This window comes from Nanorana parkeri, unplaced genomic scaffold (genome assembly GCF_000935625.1).
Source record: "Nanorana parkeri isolate BGI_ZX_2015 unplaced genomic scaffold, ASM93562v1 scaffold59, whole genome shotgun sequence".
Lineage (NCBI taxonomy): Eukaryota > Metazoa > Chordata > Amphibia > Anura > Dicroglossidae > Nanorana > Nanorana parkeri.
This window is the reverse complement of record NW_017306327.1, coordinates 1,043,319-1,054,611: the sequence shown is the minus strand read 5'-3', so window position 1 is coordinate 1,054,611 and position 11,293 is coordinate 1,043,319. Positions and strand designations below refer to the sequence as shown.

Genomic DNA, 11,293 nt, shown 5'->3' with positions numbered 1-11,293 from the left:
GCGACCCTAACCCTTCCCACCCCTTGCCCTTCTACCCTTACCCATGAAACTCTCCCATACTACCAGCTTATATGATACTCACACCATTACGAGGTCATCCCATTCATATGTGTTCCACAGCTTCAACTTAGCCTTGCAATGACCACGGGATGCCAAGTCACCCACACCCTGTTGTTCTACCCTTATGACCAGGAGAGTAATTTTTTTACGACAGCGGGCGCACCAGCGTATTTCACTTGCGCTGGGACTCTAACCCTCTCTCTTCTTGTTCTCTATGCAAACCATATTCGAATCACACCATGTGTTGAAATGTTTTACAGTCATGGTTACCGCATAACTGTGTGTGAATATGCCTCATATCCATGTGCATTATTTCATATTGTATTTTGTGCAACTCGAAAAACACTTAAATAAGAATTCATTTAAAAAAAAAAAGTACATGTGACAAATTTTCTGTGAGCCATTATGTCTAAAGTATATTATGTACATTATAGAGGTCAAAAACAAAGATTTGCCTTGATATGTATTCAGAAATTAAGTTACATAGTTACATCGTATTTGAGGTTGAATAAAGACATTAGTCCATCAAGTCCAACCTATTAGGATCTCACTCTAGGAGTCCCTGTACCCCTGTATATTGCGGTCCCTTAAGAAATCGTCCAAACGTTTCTGGAACAATTCCACATTATTTGCTGAAATCACTGCCTGTGGCAGTGAGTTCCGGACCCTAACTGATCTTACTGTGAAGAACCCCCTTCGCCCCTTGTGCTGGAATTTTTTTCCCATCAATTTTAGGTGGTGGCCTCTAGTTTTTGTAATGGAGTTAATTTTAAACAGTTTATCACTAATGTTGCTACCACCATTGAACATTTTGTACATGGAGATCATATCCCCCCTTAATCTCCTCACCTCCAATGTGAACATGTTTAAATTTAGTAGCCTTGTCTCGTAGCTCTGGTCCTCCATACCCCTAATTAGTTTGGTTGCCCTCCGCTGGACTTTTTCCAACTCAAGGACATCTTTTCTTAGTACTGGTGACCAGAACTGGACCGCGTACTCCAGATGAGGTCGAACCAATGATCTATAAAGTGGCAAAATTATAGACTTGTCCCTGCAATACATCCCCTTTTTAATACAGGACAAAACCCTGCTAGCTTTGTTTACAGCAGCCTGGCACTGCAAACTACCTTTCAGTTTGCAGTGCATTTGGTACTTATTGCATCTTTCAGTGTTAAATGGCAAAAATGCTGTGATCGTTACCTTTTTTAATTTTTTTATGCATAATGCAGTTGGACAAGAACAAGAGTCCATTGAGTCCAAGACACCATAACAAGGAAATTTCCCAGTTGGAATATCCAGAAAATAGATGATGGAAGGCGCTTAATTACCCTACATGGCTCAACCTATTACTAAAACATGACTTTTTGGCAAGCTGACCTTTTACAATAAACTATGAAATGTAACTATTGCAGTAATGACATACAATACATACACTTTAAAAATGAACAAAAACAAATTCTAAAATGAGTTACCAAGTCTCTTAGATATCTTGGTACAAACATTTCCGTGGATTAGTGTTACCTTGTCTAGGGTGGCTTCTGTGTTAACTATATTCGTTTTAAGAGCTTTATTCTCTGACTTCAGCATCTCAACAGCATCACACAGTTTGTTTTTTTCATCTGCCTGATTGGCACACTCCTGCAGTAACTTTGCCTTTTCCAGTTTTAGATGCCGTTTTTCCTTAAAAAAAATTAAAATTACATTATAGAAACAGTACTTTTTATATAAAACCTTAATACAACACACACTAAGGGAAGTCAGTTGGTAACTGCAACACTTCTTGATTTACACTGTACTGGCATTGGTACTCCCTAAGTCATATAAATCACTATAAATATTAAAAAGCAAGTACCTAGAGGTTCCTATACATACTTTTTGTTATCTTTCAGATAGAGGTACACCGAAAGTGAATTTTTCAGACCAAAATAAAAAATTTGTCAGGCCGATACCGAAAATTATTATTTTTTTCTATCCTTTTTAAATCTTGTAATATATATATATATTTTTTTACTTTACTGTTTGGAGCTTTGGTGAAATATCAGGACTCTAAACAGGACACAGAGTCCTCTTTTTCTGCAGCCCCTGTTATGAATTAACAGAAAGCCTCTATACTGAGTGCTCCTGTCCATTCATAAATTGAGGAGATAGTATCAGTTACTATGTCTACACAATGAACAAGAAGTGATGTAAAGCTCTTCCTATTCATTCATAATTGGGGACACAGTAAGCTTACTATGTCCTCAATTATTTACAAACACTTACGCTTGTAACCCGCTCTCCATCCTGACTCGCTGTCACGGGAGGCTGAGCGGGTGGTGTGGTGTGGTGAGGAGAGCTCGGCCTCTTGTGACACTGCTGACATCTGACTCCTTCCTCACACTGCCAGCTCAGCCTCCTGTGACAGCTGACAGCTGTCTCCTCCCTGCACCGCACTCCATCCCGATTTGCTTGTCACAGGAGGCCAACCAGGGTGGTGCGGGAGGAGAGCTTGGCCATCCTGTGACACCGCTGACACTGCTCTCCACCCTGCCCTGCCTCCTAAAAGTTTATCTCCTCCCCCTCCTGCTCTATGTCCCCTCTGACACAGAGCAGCGCCCAGCGGGGAGAAGACAAACTAGAGATCCAGTGCATTTTCGGCCAAAAATTGTATTTTCGCCATTTTGGCCAAAGTACCATTTTCGGCCTGAAATTTCTGTACACCCCAGAATCTATAGGACCTCAAGTGCTCAGTTATGCAAGTTCAACTTCGGTTCCGAAGTGGAAGCTATACCTTCTCCCACATCCTGCACATCTCTACAGGTCTATTAATGTGATGAGAAATCCCATTGCCAATAATGTAGTGCAGAAGGCAGCAGGGGGCCTGCCACAGCTTTTAAACAGTCAAGTGAAAAATACATGAAATGTACCTTTGTTGTGTTAGACAGAGCCTCCTCCAAGAACTGAATCCTACTTTGTAAAGCATCAATATGTTTTCTTTTGGCTGTGATTTTCTTCTGCATTCTTGTAGCAATTTTAATAGCTATAATAGGAGATCAATATAGAAGATAAGTATATTATGTATATAGATATTAACCAATATCTATAGGAAGATACTATAGGGTTGATTTACAAAATTTAAATACGGTAGGCTGTTCAATTTGAAAGGTAATTTACACTTTGCAAGGGAACTTTCTATTGGTTTAGTGAATGTGGAGAAAATTCCCTTTGCAAAGAATACTCAATCAGTTGCAAGGAAAAAAATATATTTCTGCTTGCACATGATTGGTTTATAGACGTCAGCAGTGCTTTACCTCTTTCACTAAGCTAAGGGAAAATTCCACTGCCATCGGATCGGTATCTGGCGGGCGCCCCTATCTCTGTGTCGGGAGTGTCGATAATCAGATTGGTATCCAGCAGCCGACTGCCCCCCCATCTCTGCGCCTGGAGTATCAGAGTATCCGACACTCCCGAGACAGAGATGATGGGGCCCACCGAATGAAAAAGCCTGCAGGCACTTCATGGGGCCGCCTTGGGCCTCGGCTGTGAGGACCCAGCAAGCAGCCGTCTGAGCACACGGGCGCGCTGTCTGAGACTCTGACACACACACACTGGGGTGTTCTGCAGCCTCTCCCACCAGAAAACAGCCAGAAGAGGTGAAGGTAATAAAATGATTATTATTTGTAGCCCAGCTTTTGGACATGCTGTATAAAGTACAGCTGGTATTTGTAGTGCTATATAGCAGGTGCCATTCTGCATTGCAGCAATGCAGAATGGCACCCTCTATAGAGGACTACAAATCTGAGCAGTACTTTATACAACAATGCTATGTTTTTCTATTTTTCCAACTTCATTTTTTTGTGGTTGCTTCAGGGGGTGTGGATTGGGGGTGGTTGTGTTTTGGGGGGTGTGAGGGGCCCCCAAAAAACATCTTGCACCAGGGCCCTTTGTTCCCTAGGTCCGCCACTGGACCTGACATCATAGGATAGTAAAAGGAATGTAGATATTATTGTGCATAAGAGTTAAACTGCTGCCTTCAGGAGGTGTGGACACTAGCAAGTAAAAAAAAATAAGTCAGCCGTCGTATAACTCTGCCCTCCAACTGTCATTCCTCATGATGGTTTTTGTGAGCAAGCAGTACATAAGGACAAAAACACAGGGTGGGACCTGTGTTACTCAACAGACCTCAAGAAAAAGATTTTACGATAAAAACAGAAATCTTATTTTCTTAAATGTTCATTGAGGGATACAGAAATGTCGAAATTCTTGGACATATGGGATGGGCAACAGTCACTGAGAAAAAAAAAAAAAGTCAAAATCTTACTAGAGGAATAGCAGAAGGAATTCATGGCTGAACAAGGCTGGATTTAAAAAGGGAGAGCTACTATGGATATAACTACTAACAAAGACAGGTACCAAGAAGGAATCTGGCATCCCAGAGCAGGGCAGGTAGCATCACTAAGGGGAGACTGTTATTTAACAAAATGAACCTTAACAAGAATGTGGAAGACAACCAATCAACCACCATAAGGAAAAACAGGTGGAAGAAAAGCAACAGATAAAGCGGTCAACAAAATAAAAATGTTTACAAAGGTAATGGTCGAAAAGCCGAGCATATCTAAGCCTTGACCTAAGGAGAGGAATGTTGGGCAAACAAGTATGAACAATCAGTGAACAACTGAGGGTAGAATTAGGACACCCATAATCCATGACTTCAGGGAAAAGGAGATCTAGAATATAATAGCCCTCTCAATAGTACTCTAAAGGAAGAGAGAGAAAGAGACCTTTAAAGGAGAACTATGAGGTGAGTGAAAATCACTCAGCCTCATAGTTCGAGCCGACGTGTGACAATGAAACTGTCACACGTTGGCTCAGTAGATCGGGAAGTGAGCGAACACATATCGTCGCTCGCTCACTTCTCGATCCTGTCCCTGCAGAGAGCCGTGACTGTCAGTCATGGCTCCCTGCAGGGATTCCCCCCCCCATGTCCGATCCTCCAGCGCTGACTAGCGGAACGGACGGGAGAGGGGGCGGGTACACCTGGCTCTGCCTCTAGATAGGCAGAGCCAGCTGTCAATCACGCAGCTGGGTGGCAGACAGTAATGTCGGGATCCGTCCCAGCTGCGGCGGTCTCAGTATACCGCGACCTGTTGCTCGCGGTATACTGAGCTTTGGGTCATGGGAGGACGCTAGTTTGTGTCCTCCCGTGACCCTGGGGAGAACTATGGGGAAAAGCACTGGCCCCATAGTTCTCCTTTAATGAAACCTTTAGGAAGCAGAGATGCAGAAAATGATCTACACCAGAGTCTGTGCCATGGCTCTAAGCCTGAAAAAAGCTGCAGCTGACTGACACAGTACACAAGAGCCTGGAAAGTGCCAATATTCAGAATCCAGTGCCCGAAGGACACACATAGCTCAGTACATAGAAGGGCACTGCTCTGTAAGAGACGAGTGTCCTGTAGCTAAGAAAATTTTTATATGCACAATTTTCCAGCATCCAAATGTTGAGGCCACTAGCGAAAAACTGAGGCACGGCAGTTAGCAACGGGGTTGTACCAGGGCTGACTTAACTTTTTTTTGTTTGTTTGCCACGGTCAAAACCTCCTGAAGGCAGAAGTATAACCCATATATCCAGGGATATCTATATTTCTGTGTCCCTCAATTAATGATAAAGAAAAGCTAGCATTTCTTACCATGGCCATCACAATCTTCTACCGTCTTCAGGGTATTTTTGGTCTGTGCCAGTTCAGCAACAGCTGCTTTCAGCTGCATTTTAAGAATAGCAGTTGCATTTTCTGAACCTTCAGTTCGATTTTCGTTGTTCCTTTCCATTGTTTCATAATCTTCTGCAAGAAAGAAATATACAGAACAATATCAGCTACGTGGTGTCACAAATACTGTGCCATTTTTCTGCCGATATAGCGGCGCATCCGTTCTTTCTCTCCTCCCCACTTGGCGCTGCTCTGTGTCCTAGCGGGGAGGAGAGAAACTGTCACATGTGGCCAAGCGCTACGGGAGCAGAGCGATGTGAGCGGCCGGCGTCTCTCCTCTCGGTGTGCTCAGCCTCCTGTGACAGATCAGGGGAGAGCGGTGTGGGGGCGAAGACAGCCAGCGCTGTCACAGGAGGCCAGGCGGCGATGCGGGAAGGAGTCAGCTGTCAGATTGAGCTCTCCTCCCCGCACCGCTCCCTTAGCCTTCTGTGACAGCTGTCAGGAAGCAGAACGAGGTACAAACACTCAGCGACCAGTGATCGCTGAGTGTTTGTAAATAATTGAGGACATGGTATGGTTACTATATCCTCAATTATGAATGAATGGGAAGTGATATACATCACCTCCTGTTCATTCATGATTGTGGTTATAGTAAACATACTCTGTCCTCATGTTATAAATGAATAGGAACACTCAGTATAGAGGATTCCTGTTAATTTGTTCATTTATAACTGGGGCTGCAGAAAAAGAGATTGAGGGCTCTGTGTTCTCAGTCTCTTTTTCTATTTTAAAAGGTAAATATCAGGGCTTTGTTTAGACCCCTAATATTTCCCCAAAGCATTTAAAAGTAAAGTAAAAAATAAAAATATTTAATCAAAATAAATAAAAATAAAATGTAAAAAAATGTAAAAGTTTATAAAAAATGAATAAAAATAAAATATTTTAAAAAAAATGGAAAAAGTTAGAAAAAAAACATTTTCGGTTTCGGCCTGACATTTTTTTTCATTTCGGTTTTGTTTTAAAAATTTTCATTTTGGTGCACCTCTAGTAAAATGTGTAGGAATACCTGAAATACAGGTGCCTGAAGTGGAAGTAACAGCTCTATACAGAAGCTAATACTGTGTTTTGAAAGACCATGCTAACCGGATTACATAGATGTGGCAACTGATAAAGAAGTATTTCAGCACACTAACAGCGCAAAGTACATGGACCTGAAGCCATGGCACTGTTTCACAACAGTTAGTTATGGGCTAAAGTAAAAAAAAAGACCAACAATTTCTCAGCTTTGTGTACGTGTACTGTTGTCCCTATTCCAGTAGCCTGTGAGGCACATATGGCTCTTCTTACTTGCATACTCCTGTTGCCTTCTATGTGCTTCCTTGCCACCTTTTGACAGGTGTTTACTACTTGTCTTTATGAACACTTATGTACAAGAGACCATGCAAGGGACACCCTCATTTACCTAAATTAATTTAAAAAAAAAACTCAACACCACAGAAGGTGACCAATTAAAAAAGCCAAAATTTGGAGATGTTTTCTCACTGCAATATTGGATATTTATTTAGAGAATATGTAAATATCAGATTTTCCAGAAAAGATTTATTGATATATGATCAGTACAATAGCTTATGTTTAGGTTTACCTGATAGACACGCAAGCTCATTTTGTGTTTCTCTGAGCTCAGCTAAAATGTCCTTTCTTTCCTTTTTCAACTTGTTGGATGCACAAGTCTTTTCAATGCATTCATTTGTCAATTTGCTTTTCTCCATATTTAGCAATCTACACATCTCTTCCAGCTCATGGATTTTTATGTCTTTCTTCTCTGCCACAACCTACAAATCACACATATAAAAATAGAATACTAATATTAAAGTTTATCCCAAACCAAATTTCCAGCATACACTGCATCTGTCTTAGCAGTGCTGAGAACTGCACAGTTCATGGCGGCCAGCATTTTCCGTAGTATAATATTATTATTATTACATAGGGTTTATATAGCGCCAACAGTTTGCGCAGCGCTTTACAATATAAGGAGGACATTACAATCACAATACAATTCAAGACAAGATGGTAAGGAGGGCCTTAATAATAGCAGACAAACTAGTAACATAAGCACAAAAGTAAGAAAAAAAATCTAGATTAAGTTTTGATTAAAAAAATTCTGATTGTATTTAATCCTAATGACCAACTAATATCCATAATATGTACTTACCATACTGTCCTGTATTACTGCATTCATTAGAGATGCTTCATCTAGGAGTTGGGACTTCTCTGCTTCCAGTGAACCCACTTTCTGGTTTTGTTGCCCAACCACTCGAGTTAAAGTTTGAATCTGGTCTCGCAGAGTCATTATCATGTTATCTTTCTCCATCAAAAGCTGCTTTAATGTTTCTGTATCTTCCAGCATCTCTGACATTTGGTCTGAGGTGGCTTTAAGTTGCTGCAGCTCCTTCTTTTTGGCCTCTGCATATAAACGCAGTTTTCTCAGCTCCTCTACTGCATTCTTTAATGCCTTGTCCTTCTCTGCCAAGCTAACCTTTGATTCGTTTATGTTTTTCTCAGAATTTTTCAGGCTTTGCGATTTGGCCTTCAGCTCCTCTGTCATATTCTGCAAGGTAGCTTTCATAGACTCCAGCTGGCATGTCCTCAAGTTCAAATTTGCAGTCTTGTCTTGAATAGTTTTCAGCTTTGACAAAATAAAAAAAACTTAATTTTTTTAAATGGATTTCTTACATGTACTGTCTGCCTTAAAACATATCTATAGCCAAACCTTTTTTTTTTGTTTGTTTTAGCTAGAGTAGGAAAAGGTTATAACTCTTGACAGATTTTGTTTCTTGCTGTCTTTGTTTGTATGTATGTTTTCATATGAAAAAAATAAAAAAGGAGATCTTTATTTACCCATATATCATTAGGTTAATATACATGTACAGTATTTGGGAAAATGGGCCCCACTGACTTTGGCAACTTGTGAAGTTAAGCTGGGTCTTCTGCCGCAAACACTCAGCCTTGTTTGTTGGAAGAGGGTAAATTATGGCAACTGATAAGCAGCTGAAAGACTCTTGTTTCCCACTACTTCTCTGACAGACACTGCAGCTCACATTGGAAGGTTTTCAACAGGCAAGGCAGTGCTGACAATCCAGAAATCAGTGGGTAGGCTTAGGTGTGGCAAGGTGCTGACCAACATGCTACATGCTTGTGAATCAGCAGTGACAATGCTGATAGCCTCCACCACTGCTGTATTTTTTTCATCCCTCTGTAGTACAAGCGCCTACATGAGAGTGATAACTCTGCTCTGAATTCAGGAGCAGTGCCGCACTACCACAGAAAGCTGCGTTAGGTGCACTTTCCTGTCAGGAACAATGGGGTTTTGGGGAATTTGCAGGGGACTGTTAGAAAATTATAAGCGCAGAAGTAATTTATTAAATTTGAGGCAATAGTTTAAGGCTGAAGTGGCCCTGCAGTATGTAATGCAACACAAGAAATATATCTGTTGAAATGTTTTGCTGAAATGACACAAAAGCCACCCATGAACTAGATGTGGAGGGCGATCCACATGCCATTATGGAAAAAAAATCTATGCAGTCTTTAAATCTTAAAGGTCAGTTCTGCTGACCCTGGAATTATATGTTAATGCACAAAGGCAGATTAGTGCAGGTAGACGCTGCATCATTTATCCTGCCTTAAAGGATTTTCAACCTGTATTTTTAATATTGCCCCCCAAAGTTGTTAGCCAGAGGGCATCTTCATAGGACAGTTATCTGATCTAGTTAAAAATGACATTTCAGACCTTTCAAATAAAGCAAATATAAATATTACAAGTTTAGTCTGTATCAAGATACTTATGTTCTAATTTCCTTGCATTAGAAATGCCAGCACCTACACTTTCGACCAATTTTAGTTGCGCTAGGATAAAGTGTTTAGAGTACCAGCTGCAACAATGTGTGTAAACGTGATGGATGTGTGACGGTATGTTGCGCTTAGACCTACACTTACACTCTCTTGTGTGTTGCAGCAGGGCCATTTCTTTGCCTGCACTGGCATCTCGGAAAAAAGAGCTGAAGCTTTTGGGAAGGGGAAGAGCTTTTGGTTTGCAGCAAGTCTGGCACAGTTCTAATATGTTACTATTTAAACCTGTTGGGCAGTGAAACTTCACTACTGTAGCCCTTGACTGCTAGAGAAAAAAATAAGGCATATATAAAATTATTTGAAACATGTCTGTAGCTTAAAAACGGCCCTGAATAATGAAAGTCCAGATTGCAATACCCTGCATTTTCATACATGAGGGCCTATACTGACATTCTTAGTAAAACCTTAAGAGTTTAGACACAGCAACATCACAATATACTTGATATTACACCTTTTCTTCTTCCTTTTGCTGACTCTCTTCTTTTACCATGGTCACCATTAGTTGAAGGCGTTCTACTTCCATACTCCGTTCTATCAGCTCTCTTCGTAAGTGATCATTGGTAAATTTGCTGACATTTGCCTGTTCCTGTAACTGCCTGTTATGCTCTCTTTCCAAGTGCACCTGATTTTCACATACTTTAAGGGCCTCTTGCAAATGCTGCAGCAAAGACAAATAGTATTAAAATATTATTTAATGTATTAGACAAGTTATTAATTTTTATAAGCAAACATTTTCCATGTTTCGGCACTGTAATTATTAAAATTGATTAGCAAGCCTCATATATATCACCTATTGCATCCTTACCTTTAATTCCTGCAGCTGTTTACCAAAATCCTGACTGAGCTGAGTATGCTCATTCTGGGCCTTCTCCAAGGCATTGTTGGCTATCAACAGCTGCTTTTTCAGCTCTTCCACCTGTATTATAATATAACAAAAATCATTTAAAATTCAAGCACAGTACAGTAATATATAGTTTTACACATATTCATAAAAAGTGGTATAATATTCAGGTAACTGTGTGTTATTTCGGCATGATCCTCTATGCAACCCTTTAGCAGAGAAGGGTTCCAGTGATTTGGATGGATGAAGGCAGTGTTCTCACCATTGCTTCTAATACATAAAAACAAGAAGGATAGTGTCACCAGATCACTATGACAACACCTAGAGGATGACCTAATACAAAAATGATTAGTCATCTGTGGTTATGTTACAGGCACATTTTTGTGCATGTCTTACCATAATGCAAAATAAGCTAACAGCTTTCTCTCTTACAACATAATACCAGCAAGCCAATTCCTGGTGTATTATGTAACACTCAAAGAAAACAAGCCACTTCTGAGCCTGAAATCTGATATTTTGTGATAGATGAAAGATGTTTGCAGTTAGCCATATTACAAATGATCAAATACGAGAAAAATATAAGATTGCATGTCAATATGTGAAAATAGGTTCTTATTGGAAGAAAAAAAAACAGCAATACCAGACTACAAGTGTGTCATGTCTGGAGTTTTGGTTCATGCCACTAGAGGGAAAGGGCAAAGAAACAGGCTATATATTACAAGCGAGGCTGGCTAATAAAGGTTCCTATATATACAGGGGTTGAAAAATTTGAAAATTTGAAAATCTCATCAGTCAGTCA

At 40.4% G+C, this 11,293-nt stretch overlaps 1 protein-coding gene across 1 annotated transcript in view; it reads right to left on the bottom strand.

The window, feature by feature from the left end:
• The window catches only part of CCDC158 (coiled-coil domain containing 158), a 52,538-nt gene that overhangs the window by 17,596 nt on the left and 23,649 nt on the right, over positions 1–11,293 (bottom strand). The window contains exons 10-16 of the mRNA XM_018576176.1: positions 10,459–10,569; positions 10,105–10,311; positions 7,960–8,433; positions 7,390–7,579; positions 5,730–5,882; positions 2,967–3,079; positions 1,582–1,740 (exon numbers count right to left, since the gene is read on the bottom strand). Coding sequence (XP_018431678.1) covers positions 1,582–1,740; positions 2,967–3,079; positions 5,730–5,882; positions 7,390–7,579; positions 7,960–8,433; positions 10,105–10,311; positions 10,459–10,569 — 1,407 coding nt within the window. The remainder of the gene's footprint in view (positions 1–1,581; positions 1,741–2,966; positions 3,080–5,729; positions 5,883–7,389; positions 7,580–7,959; positions 8,434–10,104; positions 10,312–10,458; positions 10,570–11,293) is intronic.